The following is a 17,671-nucleotide window of genomic DNA, read 5'->3' as shown; positions in this document are numbered from 1 at the left end:
TGTCTTCTTTTCCCTGGTCTCCTTCATTACTCTAGGTTGCGACTGGCTGTGTTGGTCTTTCACATAAATGATGACTACACAGGTGAAAGAAATATTTAGAAATTACTGTTAGAAATATCTGTAATTAATTTAAATATTCTAGCTGGATGGATGGGGTTTTCAGCAGGTTCTGCATTACTGCAGAGCTGAAGAGATTGCTCATTAACTACATAAAAAAAATCCACATCCATTAGGATGTCTAATTCAATGTTCTTATGAGGGTAAAACAGCCATGAGCTCGTCTGACTGTTTTCGCAGGACGATGTGTTGGCAAAAATGTCGGTGTGTGTGTGTGCATGTGTGTATGTGTATGTGTCTGTGGGAATATGAGGGGGGGAGGAGGCTGTGGGAAAGCAGGACTTGGGAAGGAGGCAGAGACGTGGTCTGACTGTAAAGACGGCCTAGCTGTGGTGATTTTCTTTGCATGCACCTAGCCTCAGTCTGATCTGGAGGAACTCCACCTTACCCGATCACTGGGTTATTTTTAGACCTCACGTGACTTTATGTCAGTAGCTTTGTACTGATTTTACAAAGTGCTGTTCTGCCTCTTCTACTCATCTCACCTTCATCCATCTAAAACCAAAATCTGATCTTTCTTTTGCAGTGTCAAAAGACTGGGTTATAAAAGCAAAACCATCAACAAATGCATCAAGGTGAAACAAACTGCAGATGGTTCTGCCCAGTTTTTAGTTGTTTTATTTTGTCTGTCATCAGTTGTTGGTTTTTGGTTGTATGATTGTGATGAGAAGCCAGCCATGTTGCTGCCACGCTGTCATCAGAGCTGGAGGCTTTTCTTTGTGGCTCTCATCATCTCCTCATATCAACTTCACTTTAATAAAACAGCTTTTTGTTGCTTTTTTCAGAAGCCATTGATGTTGAAAATAAAGCTGAGCTGATTTTAGCTGACTTCCTGATGGCTCTGTTCGTGGATATTTCACCATCCAATCCCGTTTTCTAATATTTTGGAACGGTAGACATTTTTAACTCCTGCTAGCTCCTGTGTTGTTTTCTGTTGCGTCAGAGGGATCCTTCCTTCTGTTCTACGTATTCTCTTCAGAATATGAATGTGATGAAACCCTGTGAGATGATTATACGTGGGTTATTGTTATAATTACTGGAATCTGTCCATCTGTCCATCTTAACATTTTGACTCCTGGTGCTTATGTTCATGTCTGTCTGTTCTTCTCAAGCTGTTTTCCAAAGGCTGTTGTTGCTGCAATTTAATTTTCCAACTCTCTGATTCTCTGTTCATTTCTGTCTTCATAGTTTTGATGTGGAGAATGGATTATCAGTTCCACGCAACCCCCTGGACGCCCAGAGCAGCTCCAGCTCTGGTCTGGTCCTCCAGGTCAACTATCCTCATAGTCAGAGGCGGGAATCCTTCCTCTACCGCTCTGACTCTGACTTTGACCTTTCACCTAAAGGTCCCTCCAGGAACCTGTCATCAACCAGTGATCTGTAAGTTCTTCTCCTTCGATGAATAACTTGATCTGTTATTTTTCTACAGTAAAATCTGCACTACTCATTGCGTTGTCAAATTTTAAAATATCTTTTTCCTGAGGAACTTCCCTTTCTTTCCTTTTATTGTCTCACTGAGAAAAAACTAAATTATTTGTGTATCTAAAAATCTGAAATCTCCATGATTTTCTATTGGCTCTTCAGCAAAATGTCCTGATGCTGGGATATTAAGATTAATTATTTGAATGAATGTTTTCTTGTTGTAGCATAAATCATGATTTATTGATCCCCAATTTCAGTCTGGGTCATTTGATAATAACCTTTCACTGATCATTTTTCTACTTCTGGGAATGAGGAGTATGCCAATGGGAATTTCTGACCATGCTTCCAAAAGTGCATTTACGAGGTCAGACCCTGATGTTGGACAAGAAGATCTGGTTGGTTTCTGTTCTAATTAATCCTGAAGGTTTTATGTTAGGTTGAGATCAGGACTCTGTGCAGGCCAGTCATGTTCTTCCACATGAAACGGATGCATCCTTGTCCTTGTGGACCTTGGTATGTGCAATGGTATGCGGTGTTGTTGGAGCAAAACAGGGCCATCCAAAATGGGGAATGAAGGAAAAACTCTTGAAAAGGGTTGAAACCATGGTATTAAAGTCTCTTTGCACTGTTCTTGGGTTAATCTGAAGGCTACATAAAATGTCTAGGTCTGTAGTTTTAGATTCTGCAGAACGTTGTTGGCCTCATCAGTACCCATCAGTTACCCTGCTCTGTGATTTTACAAGGTCTATGTTTTTGTGGGGAGTCATCTCAGTTCCTAATCATGTCTTCTTTATTACTATATCCCAAACAATCGACTGTGGAAAATTAAACAATGAGGAAAAAGTCAGTTTGGACTTATTGCACCTGGTATCCCATCACAATACCTGGCTGCAAAACACTGAGCTCCTGAGAGCTACAATTACAGCTTTCAATGGACACGTCTGGTTCTGCTGTTTATTAGTGCTAAGCTAGGCTAGTTTAATATTAGCAATTTTTCTGGCTCTTCAAGTGACTCATTTATAATTTAGTTCATGATATGTTTGGTTCACATTTTTACATAAAAATTCCTTCAGCTTCTTGGATGCATAAATCCCAGAGGGTTGATGGGGGGGGGGACCCCAATCTTGGAAAAATCTAGAATTATATCATTAAAGAAACATTTGCATTTAAATAATATCAATATGAAAAGGCAAAAGAAACAAAAAAAGAAATAAATCTGCTATTTATCTCAGAAAAAAATAATAATTAATTTTTAGCGCCTCCACCATTATTAGGGGAAAAGTGAGGAAATACCTGTTAACTGTAGCTCTGCATCACAAATGAAAACCTGTTCAGGAAGTAAATACTTCCAGCAAAAGACATGTAAACATTTTATTTACTTTCACTGCACAGTGAAAGTAAAAAATCTTTAACAATAAAATCAGACAGATTTTATTGTTAATAAAATCTGTTTTTTGTTAAAGGTAGCAAACATCTCATTCATATTTGCTCTTTAAATTTTAGTTAAATTATAAAAGGTTGAAATGTTAGGGAAGGGCTGAGCAAGTGGACCCAGTTCTGTATATGGGAGACGAGAACAGAAGCGAGAACAGATAGAAAAAGCCATGTCTTTATTTCTCACTGTCTTCAACGTAGAGCCTTTTAAAACCACAAAATGAAATCTGAATATTTTTCTATATAAACTCTTGTGCTTTAAGTGTTATGTTTAAATTATGATACTCCCCATATATTCATTTCTATAAATTTATTTGTTCTCAGTCACATGATGTGCATTACTAGTCATTTTTGGTCCTGCAGCTTGAATTTTAAGTTACATTTCAATGGATCCTCACCAAAACGCAGAAAATTTCTCTTAAGAAATGTTCCTGTTTATGGTCCTCCCCTGTAATGAAATGGTATTTACATCCTTGCTAGCACTTTTTCTTGAACTGCTGAAAATTGACTAGGATTTCAGCTGCTTTCTGTGCAGCTCTCTGTCCTTCACTGAGAGCAGCCTCTTTCTTTTTACATGTTTTAAAGAAAGACTTTTCATCTATGTTATGCTTAGTCTCTCTCAAATCAGGCAATCCCAAGTTCACACTATGATACAGCTTCACATTGGTCCAGGAAGCGGGTCTCAGGTCCCCTCATGCACTCTTGCATATCTGTGTTTAAAGGGAAGAAAGCTTGAAGCACTGGGAGGTCAACTGGTTGTCGTCTCGGTGAGAAGATCAAGCAGAATCAGAAAATCAAACCTGCTCTGTCTCCTAAGTCCCTGCTCTGCTTTCCCTCTAGCCTGACACATCCCAGCTCTGTTCTTTACAACCACCACTAAACTGCAAACTCTGCTGTTGCACTTCCAGTTTTCTTCAGTTTCTTTTAATGTTCGCATGTAACAAAAATATGAATTCCACCTGTTATTACTTACTATTTCAAAATGTGTCCTTCATCCCAATTGTTTCCTTGCCAGCCACTCCTCATGCTTGTTATTTTTGTTCCTTTGCAGATTTAAAAAACAAACAACAGAAGTAATACTTTACACTGAGGCGCACCATGTTTTTTAATTTATTGGCACAGTTGTTTAATGTATTTTAATATTTTAAAGGGGCAATGTTATGTAGAAGCCGACTTTTTTTTAGCTTTACATCATGTTATAATGTTATTCCCTCATCAAAAACATACCTGGAGTGTTGCTTTGATTCTTTTATACATTTTTGAGAAATCCTTTAATCTCCAAGGCAACCATTAAGCTGTGCAAAACTCCTGGGTGGACCTAGCTCCGCCTTCTAGATGCAACTCCTCCTCAGAGCTGCAGTTTCAAAGCTTCCAAGCTTCTGCCTCTCTGAGCAGCCCTCTCCCACAGTGCCCCCTCTCAGGTCCTTCAGACTAGCCAGCAGCTCTGAGCAACACTGGGAAAATTGACAGAAACCCACTTTCACGGCTTTAAATTACAATGGAACTTGTCTTGTGATTCATTTCTAGCATTTTTAACCTAGTCAATGGGTTGTGCTATAAAATGGCACGATGTGCCTGGAAAACACATAAGATTGCCCCTTTAAGTCTTTATAAAATCTTAAAGTGCAGGAATGGTGTATAGTTGCATACATTCTGCTCTTGTGTGCTCTTTTTCTGATTGCAGACACTCAGAAGACATGATTGTCACACCGTTTGCACAGGTGAGTCCACCAAAGCCTTTTAAATACCAGCTTCTAATTGTATTTTTGAAGCCACACACTCCAGCCAGCAGTGATAATGAGATAAAATGATGCAGGCAAAGCCAGCTGGTGTGTGAGCGTTGCAGTGGAACAGCCCTCGGCTCCGGGCCAGGGGGCTGGCTCTGCGACAGAACCAGACCTCCTGCTGGTATTGCCTGACTCTTGCGTGGGACATGCATCATGCTTGTGCTCAGTTTACACTCTGACAGAATGATGAATCGAATACTGCCGGGTGATGCTGTTTCAGATTTGCATGTCAGTCTGTGCGCCCTCCATAAGGGTCACTCCTGGACATGCGATACTCTGCAGGCCTTCTCTTCATGCTGAGTCAGTTGTCAGCTCCTGATAGAAGGACAGTCAGAATGCAGAGGAGAGCTAGTGATGCTATGAAAACATCAGAAGAGGAAAGAGAAATGCCTCTGTGCTGCATGTCAGCTGAGAGGATGAAAGCAATGGCATCAAAGTGAGCCCGGTGATTCAGTACAGGGTCATATTTAATTGTGTAAAACAATAAATTAAATACATAGAGGACAAGGCTAAATCTGTTCTATCAGCAGGGTTACACAGGTCCAGTTTGATTAACTTCCTGTTTCTGTCCTTAGGTCCTCGCCAGCTTGAGGACAGTCCGAAGTAATTTTGCCCTCATAACTGGACAGCAAGACAGAGCAGCCAGCAAGTAGGTGGCCATGGATAGATATCTATGGGTCTGTTTTCTACTGACTTCATGTCACAATCACGCTGAGCTCAGTCGAACTTCTGTGTTTGTTCTGCAGGACGCGCTCCTCAGGAAGCAACCCACCCTCAATGTGTAAGACCAGTCTTGCAGGTTTGTGCCGCTGTCAGAGAGGGTTTGCTGATCAATATCCAATAGTTAACATAGAACTAAATGACTTAGAGCTGGAAGCACCTTCATTATGGAGCTGAACCTGCAGGTTACTGGTATAACATAATAGTGTTTAATAGATTAATAAATGTCACCCTTGATTAGAGCCACAGTGGAGGAAACCCACTGATCAGTGACTGAACCAGAGATATCAATACATTAACAGCACTTACTTTTGTCCTGTAGTAAGAAAGCATGAGCGGTTTAAAAATATAATTCTTGTCCATAAAAACCTTGTCACTCTGTCATATGTGGAATTGAATGTGTTGCATTGAGATTTTATGAAGCTGCTGCATAATTATGAAATGGATAGAAAATTGTCGATAATTTTCTTATTTTTGTATCAACTACAATTCTGAGAAGTGTGCCATACATTTGTATTGAACCCTCTGAGTTAGTACTTTAAATTTGTTCATCTATTTCGCTGCTATGATATAAATTGTAGCACTGATATGACTAGACTTAGACTTACTTTATTGTCATTGCTCAAAAAAACATAAGTAAAATTGGCAATGAAATATCATCGCTTGGCCACCAGAGCACACAGAGAAACACAAGTGTGCCTATAATTACATAATAAACAAATAGTAATGTGTTGCTAAATATATATAACTTAATGTTTTCAAGCAGTCTTGGACAGTTTTAGTGATGGGATTGTTGAGCAATCTGATGGCCAGTGGGAGACGGTTATTTCTGAGTCTGGCTGTTCTGCAGCGAAAGCTACAGAATCTCCTGTCAGATGCTAACCGGACGAGCCCGTCCCTCCATGGTCTCATGGTCTCATGGAGGGATGGGTGGAGTCAGAGAGGATCTGAATTGCTGTGGCTAAGCAGTGTCTGTCTGCAGTGGTATGGATAGGGGGGAATGGAGACCCCATGATCCTCTCCGCTGTCTTCACCACTCCTCACAGAGGCTTCCAGTCTGAGGCCTTGATGGAGACCAGATGGAGATACTGCTGGTCAGCAATGGTTCCTCTGTAGAAGATGGAGAGGAAAGTGCAGGCGCTGCTGTGCCTCTTTTTTTTTTTTTTTACCAGTGAAATGATATGAGGTGTCTAGCTGAGGTTTTTGTAATGTGCCCCCCCCCGTCCAGGAACTTAGTGCTGCTGACAATCTCCACTACTCTGTCGTTAATGAGGAGTGGTGTGTGGTTCAGTCGGGACCTTCTGAAGTCATCAGTGATTTCTTTTGTCTTGTCGACGTTCAGGAGCAGGTTGTTTATTCTGCACCAGTCCACAAGAAGTTGTATTTCTTTTCTATAGTTCACTTCGTTGTTGTCCTGAATTATTCCTATAATTGTTGTGTCATCTGCATATTTTATGATATTATTTGTGTTAAACCTGGGAGAAGAGTCGTGGGTCATCAAGGTAGGCAGGTGGCTCAAGCCTAATCACTTTAATTGTGATCAATCAATTATTAAAGTAATTGTCAACTAAATTAGTAATTGATTAATCATTAACTGGAATATATAGATTCAACAAAAGATTGTTTGTTAAAATAACATGTTTAGAGCAGTAATTAAGCCAAAACTGCACAAAAAGTATACGCATTTTGCATTGAAGTTTCAAAGAAACTTTCTCTATGAAATCTTCTACCCAAAACTCATCAAGTGGCATCTGGTTCACAATCTGGAAAGAAGAAAATCTCATATTAAGCATCTTGTGCATCCAGTTAATCCAAAAATGAGTCACCAGATCAGCCCTGCACTGTATTGATGTTCAGTCCAGCAGAAAGGCCTGATATTTTCGTGTTAGAATGATTTTTGAGTTGTAGATGCATCTTTTGCGACAAGTGATCAAACATTCACTAAACGAATGCTGTTCTTACACTTTAGGTAAGAAAATATTGGTTTTCCTTTTTTAAAAGGGAATTAAATCATTTGTGTATGTGCATCTCTTGATGTATTAATATTGTATAAATAGAAGCTCTTGGTACCTTAATGCCTGTTTGTTCTGATCTGGAACAGAGGAGCCTCACCAGCAGCTGGCCATAGAGACTTTGGATGAGTTGGACTGGTGTCTGGATCAACTAGACACGCTGAAAACTCGAAACTCTGTCAGTGAGATGGCTTCCAACAAGGTAGGTTAACAGAACCCCACCTCTAACTCACGAACAGCCTGCTGGTCTGGACAGGGCCAGAGTGACTAGCTAAACAGAGACACCTGTCAGGAGGTTGAACAGAGTTGGCTGTGCTTGCTTCATGCAGCTAGCTACAGAGCTCACATTCTGTAGAGGAGCTCAGGAAACATGTTTATCTGTTTGCCATTTAAAATAATCAGATTCCAGCTGTGCATTACAATCGGTTGTATCAAAACAATGCAATCATTCTAGAAAAAAAATGATGTGCAGATAAAGTAAACAGATTCATTTCAGATTAAGCTAGGTACATTCAACTCTGTATACGTGTGTACAAGCCATTTTGATGGGACTTGGTGACAGAAGTGGCAGATGGATGGGTCTGTATTTCTGCATCACCATGGCGTGGGACAGGGTGTTCTTCATCTTGACAACAGAACACAACGTTCAAAGAATGATGTCTTCCTCAACAAGTTAAAGGGCATGTTCCGGTCAAGAAAGGATTGCTAAAGTTTTAATCAATGGTACCAATTTTAAAAAGAAATCTGAAAAGATCTCAAAGTGCTTGGTCCTGATTTAATCTCAGAAACTTTCAATACACTTTCAAACAGGCTATGACCTAAATGTGCCTCATCATCAGCCTGCACAGTACGCACACATTTTGCTATATTTCAGATGACTCTAAAATGTAGGGGTTTTTTTGTGGGTATTTTGGTTTCAAATCACAGAAATTAAGAATGGTGTTTTATGGTTTATCAAACCTTTTAACACACACACCCTCTGAACAATTCTTTTACTATAAATGTAACTGGACTATTTTATTTTTTTTATTGTTATTATTTTTTGCATTTAACCACTTATTCCAATTTTCTTTATTAAATTTAACAGATTGTCATGCATCAATCATTACAACAATAAGAACGCAGTAGTCACAGATAACTGAGAGAAAAAGAAGTGCAAGCTGATTTCTCCAAAACCCTACCCACCTAAAAACAAGATAAACAGCCAAAAGAGATACAATCCCTGCAATAGCATCCATTCAGTGTGTCATGTTCCGTGTTTTTCTGTTGTGTTTATTTGAGTTTTCTGTGTCCTGAGTCTCCCCGTTGTCCTGTCTTCCCCTTGATTACTCCCAGGTGTGTCTCGTTCACTTCATTACCCTCAGTGTATTTAGTCCCTCCTGTGTCCTTTGTTCCTGGTTGGGTCCTTGTCAGATTGTCAGTAGCTGTCTGTCGTAAGTCGTCGTTCTTTTGTCTTTGTTTGCCGCCTGTATGACTAGATGCTACCGGTGTGAGCCCTGGCTTCCGCTCAGCCGTGGTGCCTAGCCGCGGACTACTTTGTTGACGTTGTTTTTGTGGACTATTTTCATTAAATATTTTATCATTCACCATACCTGGGTCTCCAGCGCCTGCCTCATCACCTCCAATACACCACTTCATGACACAGTGTTTTCTGCTCGTACTTCCTTTACACTCCATGCACATGGTGCACCTCGCAATCCCTGCTTCCATCTGCCCTACCTACTCCGTGCATCTCCTCTCCAATGATGGCCCATTGATTCCCTAACCTTAGCTGTAGCTGCTGCCCCATTGGCTGCTATTCTTAGACTTTTTTTTTTTTTTTCTGAAGGAGGCAGACACTGGAGTAGGTCTTGCCTCTGTTTACACACGCAGCACAGTGGTTCCTCTGCTTCACATCCCTCTGCATTCTCTTGGCTGCAGCTCCATCCTTTTGTTCTGACATCAGCCTCTATGGTGCTGCTCACAGCTTTGCCAAACTAACTGCTGCACTCTGCTTGAGCTGGATTTGAGCAGGATGTTCTGCTAATCAGAAGGACAAGGAAACTTTTGTCTTTTTTTTTTTTTTTTAATCCGGCTTTTATGCTCAACTTTGTGCTGAGATGCCAGAAGTGAACTCTGTTATCTCTTCGCCATTGATGTTTGCTCAGGTGAGAGGAGGGTGGAGGTGACCCCTTGCACCTGGGTTTAATGTTACTTGTATACAGGCTAAGAAGACACCAGCACCTGCTGGATGAAACATGAGACAGATTTTTCTTAAACATATTCTGTTGATTTTCTGCAAAGTGCATCAATCATTATGCATACCATCTTTGCAACCTTTTGCAAACCTGTCATTATGTTTCTCAGCTGATCACATTGCACAGGTTTTGTTTGTATATTATTTTCCAGAAAAGCCTTTGTTTTAATTCATTACTGAAAAAGTCCAACTGAACCAACTTCACTTTCACTGTTTGATGCGCCTCATGCATGCTTCTTTTGTTTGTTTGTAGTTCAAGAGAATGCTGAACCGAGAGCTCAGTCAGCTGTCAGAGACCAGCCGCTCTGGGAACCAGGTGTCTGAGTTCATCTCCAGCACTTTTCTTGGTAAATAGCTTCTCCTTTTAGGCTGCTCCAGGTAAATGTGTACACTAATCTTTTCTTATGTTTTAATTAAATTCAGTTCAAAGCCACTTTTAAACTGAATTTTCCAAAGGGAAATTAAATGTTGCTGTAACTCATTAATTCAATGTTTTTCAAAGAGTTATGGTAGATGTTGATGGCTGTTGGCAATAAAGATCTTTTATAGCAGTCTGTGTTACAGCGGTTTGAAGAAGTCTGTGACTGAAGACACTGTTTTTCTAAGTTAGTCTTTTAGAGAGGATGGTTAGTGTTGTCCATGATTTTTGCTAAATATAGCAAATTGGTTAAGTCGTCAACAGTGGGGTCACTGGCAGTCAGCTCTCCCTCATGGCAGCAGCTGACTTTCAGATCTTTGCAGAGGAAGATAAGATCAGTTTCACAAGTAAGTATCATTTGATTGCTGAACTCTCAAAGTTCAGGAAATTGGGGTAAATTTATCAGCTGGCTGTTTTATCGGTGGACGTCTAGTAAAACTGTGGTGTTCATTAGTTTTCAGCCTCTTTGAGTCAATGATTTGTAAAACCAGAAATTCACTGAAATTTTCTGCACATTCTTTTTGGCGACATAGCTCAAGCTGGAAGAAAGGCATCTGTGGACATCAATTTAGACTTGGACTTTGATTGGACCATTCTAATCCATTGCAGCTGCATTTTGTGTTAAAATTCTCATTGCTACTAAAAGCAGACTGTTTCACAATCCTGCCCCTCTCTCACTTGCTTCTCACTGCTAGTCAGCTGGTCATAAAAAACAATTATTCTATGCTTTTTACACCTTTTTAACGAAGGTGATTTGGAAATATTTTTGTTTGCAAAAAATGAACAAGGACGGTTATGATGGTTGTATGTTCTGCCTGAAGGTGAACCTTTTCCCCTGTTTCAATCATTTTGCAGCCTCTTGGAGGTTTTCTTCCAGGTGGCTGTCTCTGATGGCCACCTTGTCTTAACCTTTTTCAAGGTTAAGACAAGTTTCCTCTTAGCCTGATGCTGTTGTCATCATGTGTTAAAGAGGCATTGTTTTACTCAACCTGTATTGTTTTCAGAGAACAGGTATATTGAGACTAAACTAATTGACCTCTGAAGAAAAGTGGTCTCTCATTTTTTTTTTTAATTTAAGGGTCTCAGAGTAAAAAGGGCTTACTATTTATACCATACAAAGCTGTATACTCTTTCACTACCTCTTCATAGTTGTATGTCATTTAGTGAATTTCTTTGGATTTTATGTGATTAAAAAAAACAAAATTTGTTTTAGAAATGTGACCAAATATGAGAAAATATATGAGTACATATGAATCTCATAATGCACCGTGACTGCATACTTTCTCATATGATTACTGAGAAATCCCTGGACTAATTGTGTCCAACCTATTTTAACAGAGAAACCAGATGACATGGACATTATGTCTCCTACTACCAAGGAGAAAGATAAAAAGAAGCATCCCATGTCCCAGATCAGTGGAGTCAAGAAGGCCACCCACAGCCTCGTTCCCTCCACCATCCCTCGCTTTGGGGTCAATGTCAGTCAGGAGGAGTTCCTCGCAAAGGTACAAGTTAATCACTTATTGTAAATATGGGGAAAATTCACTGAACCGTGGAGATTGCATGTTCTTTAGTAAAACCTATCTTAACCCTGGCAGGAGCTTGAGGACATTGACAGATGGGGACTCGACATCTTCAAGGTTGCAGAGTACTCTGGAAAACGGCCATTGACAGTCACAATGTACACAATCTTTCAGGTGCCCAAAGTTATGTTTCCTCAGATGATGGCATGGTGTACTAAATCAATGAAATGTCTTTTTACATTTCACCAAATAACCGGCGTCTCTATATCCTCTGAGCCAGTGTCTGTTTTGTTCTGCTTCTGTAGGAGCGTGATTTGCTGAAAACATTCAAGATTCCTGCAGACCATTTTATTAACTTCACGATGACACTGGAGGATCATTACCGCTCTGATGTGGCTTACCATAACAACATCCACGCTGCAGATGTGGTGCAGTCCACGCACGTGCTGCTGTCCACCCCTGCTCTGGAGGTACAGCTGGACAGAAACATGAACAGTAGGATATGTCAAAGCCGAGCTTCATTCATCACTAACTCTCCTGTTTGGCTTTGTAAGGCCGTATTTACTGATCTGGAGATTCTGGCAGCACTGTTTGCCAGCTCCATTCATGATGTGGATCACCCTGGAGTTTCCAACCAGTTTCTCATCAACACCAGTGAGTTTACGTAATTCCACAAAGATAATGCAAGTTTGATTTGGACAAGTTATTCTTCTCATCCTTATCGTTGTCTTTGACGTGTCCATTAGACTCTGAGCTGGCCCTGATGTACAATGATCTGTCAGTGCTGGAGAACCATCACTTGGCCGTGGGTTTTAAGCTTCTGCAAGAAGATAACTGTGACATCTTGCAGAACCTGAGCAAAAAACAAAGACAGTCTCTGCGCAAGATGGTCATCGACATGGTAACGCCAACATCTCAACCTGCTCAGTTTAGAGAGTTTCGCCTCTCAGGTGTATTTTAATCAGATTGATGTGCTTGCAGGTGCTGGCCACTGACATGTCAAAACACATGAACCTGCTAGCTGACTTAAAAACCATGGTGGAGACAAAGAAAGTAACCAATCTGGGTGTTCTCCTGCTAGACAACTATTCAGACCGCATACAGGTGAGAAATGCTTTCTAATAACAGAAGTGAAGAAGAAACAAGGAAAGAAAGAAAATCAGAATGCAGTAATTTCTCTGTGTTTTAAATGTGCATTGTGAAAAATCTCATTAGAAAAGTTTCATGGAAATGGCAAAATTCAACTCCCTTAATGTAGGTGTGCATTAGAATTGTATTTCTTTCTTTATGTCTGCAGACATAAACATCATTGACATGATAGAACAATTACAATTATTCCTGAAAATCTCTCTCTTTTTAATCCATTCTAATTTGCAATGTCTAATTCTTCTTTGTTTTTTTATAGCCAAGCACAACGTCAACATCTGACATAATCATACTTTTTGAAGCCTGGTTGATTCTCTCATAGAAACAAGCCTAACTCAACTGTTTTCTTTGCAACACATTAAAAGTTTTGGATGAAAGACATTTGGATGAAAAACCTGTGTGACTTTATAGGTCCTTTCCAAAGTATTCATGCGTATTCATGCTGGTCTTTTATGTGAGAGATCAACACAAAGCAGTCTGTGATGTTACAATCATGCACTGATCCGTGTTGGGCTGTCCAAGAAAATCCCAATCAAATCCAGAAAAGTGAGGTTGTAATGTCAGAAAATGTAAAAAAAAAAAAGATGAAGATATTTGAATACTTCTCTAAAGTACTGTGTGTATTCAGTCTTCTGCTGTCTTCTTCTACAGGTTCTTCAGAACATGGTGCACTGCGCGGATCTGAGCAATCCCACCAAACCCCTGGAACTGTACCGCAAGTGGACTGACCGCATTATGGTGGAGTTCTTCACTCAGGGCGACAGGGAGAGAGAGAAAGGAATGGAGATCAGCCCCATGTGTGACAAACACAACGCCTCCATAGAGAAGAACCAGGTAGGGGGAGATGCTCCCGCTAGGTCAGAGCACTCAGCCAAGCAGATCATACTGACAGCATGTATTTTCCAGGTGGGCTTCATTGACTACATCGTCCACCCGCTCTGGGAGACGTGGGCTGACCTGGTGCACCCTGATGCTCAGGAGATCTTGGACACGCTGGAGGACAACAGAGAGTGGTACCAGAGCATGATCACTCGCAGCCCCTCGCCCAGCCCCCACGGACAGGGAGGGAGGGGCTCTCTGGAGGAAGCCTCGGCGCCCAGCGAGGGTCCGGGTTCCATGACGACTGAGAAGTTCCAGTTTGCGCTGACTTTAGAGGAAGAGGGTGAGTCTGACACGGAAGGCTCACCAAGAGAGGAGAAGGGTAGCAGGAGCCTAACCAAACACAGCGGTGCGTTTGATTCTGGATCCATACCGACTCGACGGCTCAACAAGATCCTCACCAGTGACTCAGGCAGGACATTTTCTCTGGACTCTGAGAAGGATATGGCAGAAAACAGAGAAACAGACCCAGAAGGCCCTTCTGTGGTCCCACGTTTCAGACTCGGCACATAGCACCAGCCAAAAGCGTCTCCCCTCAGATCTTTTTTGTTTCACTCAGATTGATATCAGTGCCTTGTCCTCTGTTATTGTTCTTCCTTCACTTCAAACGGATGCCAACCTTCTCCAGGTCTCCCCCACCAGGGTGACAGTGTGAAGTTCCTCAAGTGCAGATATTTGTGTGAAAGATGAGGATGGTTCTTTGCACTGAAAAAAACATTGACAGGTTTGAACACTGTTCCATGAAAGACACAAAACAACTTTCCTACCTGTCTGTTGTCTTCTGTGTTTTCAAATAATGAGGATAAGAAGTTAAAAAAAAAACTCTACCAGTCAGTCAAAAGTCTAAAACTAAAGACTGAGGTGTCTTCTGAGAATTTTTGATGAAACTGAGAAAGTGATGAAGCACTATAAAAAGGTCCTTTCATAGATGTTGCCGTGCAGATTAGAAGGAAAGTGCTATTCTGCCTGATTTTTATCAGGAGGTTGTAGCATACTCTTCTCTTATCTCCATTTATTCTCTATTTGAATAGTCAGTAAAAACAGAACAAAGGAATAAAGTTATTACAGTAAAACGACATGTATGCAGACTATGTGTAATATGAACTAAATGTACTATGTTTTCATCGACTACTTCACTGTTACTATACTGGCACACCAACACTTGTTTTTGCTTGAGTTGCAGCATACTTTCTCTTGTGTTCATCAGACAGGTATAATGTTTTTTGGGTCTCCCCCCTTTTTATAATCCTTAAATAGCATAATCCTTAAATATTCATTCAGAATTAAGAAACAAGGCCTGCATCACTGCTGGGCTGTTCAGGAATTACACCCAAAGACTTTCAGGGAGGGCAGATGCTGCCTTCTACTGTTGAAAAAACAGAAATGATTGTCTGGTTCTGAGGCAGGGTTTTCCATTCAAAATCTATCAGGAGTTTTCTTGTACAGTTCTTATTATTTATGTTCCTACAAAATTGTGCATTCAAGATGTTTGACTCAAAATTAGTTTTATGTGGATTTTATTACACTGGTAAAGCCCTGTTAGTGATTTTAAGGGCTTAAGCCAAAAATGACAAATTGTTTCATGACAAAGAGCGATCAGTGCAGGTATCAAGCAGAAACTGCAAAAAAAATTACCAGCTTTGAATACTTTTAGCACCACATTCACATCCGCTTTAGTCAGACAGCAGTTCGATGACTGTGTTTTTAAACGACTCAACAAATAGGATCAATGTAGCTGTAAAAACCCAGGGGGTAACCAAGGGAGAGTTGCCTATGCCACATTTTTCCTCTTTTTTTTCCCTCTCACAGGTCAATATTTTGCTCTTTGGAGGGAAGCAATCAATGCCACCAAACAAGTGCCAAGCAAGTATGACACAAGTAGTACTGTACTTTCCATTTTGCCACCGGCTACTTTCCATCAGCAGCTGATAAAGCTGGTTGATTGTAGTGCTCTGTGTGCCAGCCGGACCGTGATGTCTGTGGTCACTTTGTTCTAACTCCTATTCAGATCACTGAATCTGATGTTGTCTTAAAACAGTCTTTTTTGTGATAAGGTGATTGGGTTGACTTTTTGTTGTTGTTAAATCAGATGCACTTTGAATGGTACTTTTACAGTTGTGCACTTCCATTTCACTTAAACATGTATAACATGACGGTGTTACTGTTTTTGTCTGTTATAGTTGGTGGTTTAATTGCAAGGGCTGGACCACTATAAGTGTTATGGTGTTGATGGTGTCATAGGGACTTCTTTGAAGAACTGTCGTAAAAAAAGAATTGTGTTAAGTTGAAATGTGCAACTTTGTCTGAAGGATTCAAACCACATGAAGAGTTCATTATAGCTTACTTAAGAATTAGGATTGTGTTACATTTGTTTTATTTTATTACCATTTAAAAGAGTAAGTTATGTTTTAATGTTTAAAAAAGCTACTACAAGTTTCTATTGAAGCCTTATTGTAATTTGATACTTTATTTTTCTGGTTAAATATATTCTCTGTCTACAAATCCTAAGCAACGCCAAACCCTCCAACTCTCAAGGGTGCCTTCAACACTAAGGACTATTTAACATCATTTTAACCAGCACACCAATATGCAATGATTACACCTGTCTTCTTTCTGAGTGATTTTGTATTTTCCTCACAGAGATCCATGTGCAATGTATTTTTTTCTGTGCTATTTGTTAGCACAGTGAAGTGAATGGACAATACCTTTATAAAGGCTTATGTGCATTCAAGTTGAATGAGACAAACTGTGACTATTACTCAAATGTTGTTTTCTCTCATTTCTTTTGAATCTGCTAATAGTACAACTTTCTTTTTGCAAAATCATTGCTTTTTCTGCAGAAGTGAGTGTGTGACGGATTTTCTCCTGTTTTCTGAAGCATCTCTGGCCTGTCTTTCTGTTTGCCCTGAGCTCACCATATGGTTTATGATGACCATGCAGTATTTGTGCTTATTAGAGACCTCAGTTTACCATGAAGATAGAAACATACTGTCTGTGACCTGTGTTTATGCACAGATCATAAATGATATGATGAGATGCTGCAGTTTTGACAATCCAAACTCTGCTGTTTAACTCTGGGTGTGTTACTCCTCCTTCCAACTACAACTTCCCAATAAAGACAAAACCTCTTTAAAGACATGCTCTTTTTTACACTAGCAAAGGTGGTCATAGATAAATATGATATATTTATTTATTATATAAATAAATGTCATATTGTATCAACTGAAGTTATCATAGTTACTTGACTGTGCTATAAAATGGCCTTTGACCCAGTCACCAGTTCACCTCTCTTCCTCAGCCCACAAGAGACTAGTCGAGTTGTTTTATTTCTTTGCATTTACAATACCCAGTTTTCTCTGGCACAAACATTTTCAAAAAAAAGAAAAAATAGACTTTGTGCGAGAGTGGCTAACATGAGTAATAGTTTAGTCAAAAGCATTTTCTGCTAAAGTAAAATCTTTACTGTATGTCAGATACACAATGCATATTGATCTGTTTAGCTGACATAAGACTGTGTAGCAGACAGGCGTCAAGGTGTAGAATTAATATCAGTACTGCCATTATGCTGTACTTAGCTAAAAGGTATTCTTGATGGAGGGGTTTATTATTGGTTTTCTTTTTTTCAGATAGAAAAAAAGAAAATCAATAATACTTACACCAGCAAACACTCCTTTGTTCTTATTGACCCTATGAACGTTGAGCTGCTCATCCAGTCGTGCACAAGCTTTGATCCAAGCAAGGCTTTCTTGCTTCTGATTTTGGAAATCTGTGAATTTTACTGCCATAAATACTATCAGGATACCTGACATCACCAGTTCAGAAACCCCACTGACAATAGAGAACCGTTCTGTTTCAATTGTTGATGCGAAAACCGTCTGCAGGCTGCAATGTAGCCTGGCGCTACGTTAACATGTGTTTATTAATGCACGTACTTTAGCTTGTGTTTGTGAGACTGCCACGCACGTGGTAGCCGCGCT

The 17,671-nt window shown here is 40.1% G+C and overlaps 1 protein-coding gene across 7 annotated transcripts in view; it reads left to right on the top strand.

Moving 5' to 3' along the window:
- Positions 1 to 16,828, top strand: part of pde4ca (phosphodiesterase 4C, cAMP-specific a) — a 53,996-nt gene extending 37,168 nt beyond the window's left edge. For 5 of the 7 annotated variants that reach the window (XM_055032875.1, XM_055032881.1, XM_055032880.1 and 2 more), the window contains 15 exons: positions 1,306 to 1,497; positions 3,696 to 3,740; positions 4,658 to 4,694; positions 5,336 to 5,409; positions 5,507 to 5,559; positions 7,582 to 7,694; positions 9,982 to 10,075; positions 11,485 to 11,651; positions 11,745 to 11,843; positions 11,975 to 12,139; positions 12,224 to 12,323; positions 12,416 to 12,570; positions 12,651 to 12,773; positions 13,467 to 13,649; positions 13,722 to 16,828. In XM_055032875.1, coding sequence (XP_054888850.1) covers positions 1,306 to 1,497; positions 3,696 to 3,740; positions 4,658 to 4,694; positions 5,336 to 5,409; positions 5,507 to 5,559; positions 7,582 to 7,694; positions 9,982 to 10,075; positions 11,485 to 11,651; positions 11,745 to 11,843; positions 11,975 to 12,139; positions 12,224 to 12,323; positions 12,416 to 12,570; positions 12,651 to 12,773; positions 13,467 to 13,649; positions 13,722 to 14,207 — 2,086 coding nt within the window. In that variant the 3' untranslated portion in view covers positions 14,208 to 16,828. The remainder of the gene's footprint in view (positions 1 to 1,305; positions 1,498 to 3,695; positions 3,741 to 4,657; positions 4,695 to 5,335; positions 5,410 to 5,506; positions 5,560 to 7,581; positions 7,695 to 9,981; positions 10,076 to 11,484; positions 11,652 to 11,744; positions 11,844 to 11,974; positions 12,140 to 12,223; positions 12,324 to 12,415; positions 12,571 to 12,650; positions 12,774 to 13,466; positions 13,650 to 13,721) is intronic. The other 2 variants (XM_055032876.1, XM_055032879.1) reach the window with 1 other exon arrangement.
- Positions 16,829 to 17,671: the final 843 nt, after the last annotated feature.

The sequence above is a fragment of the Poeciliopsis prolifica genome, unplaced genomic scaffold (assembly GCF_027474105.1).
Source record: "Poeciliopsis prolifica strain line A6 unplaced genomic scaffold, Auburn_PproV2 SCAFFOLD008, whole genome shotgun sequence".
NCBI lineage: Eukaryota > Metazoa > Chordata > Actinopteri > Cyprinodontiformes > Poeciliidae > Poeciliopsis > Poeciliopsis prolifica.
This window is presented reverse-complemented; position numbering and strand designations above follow the sequence as displayed.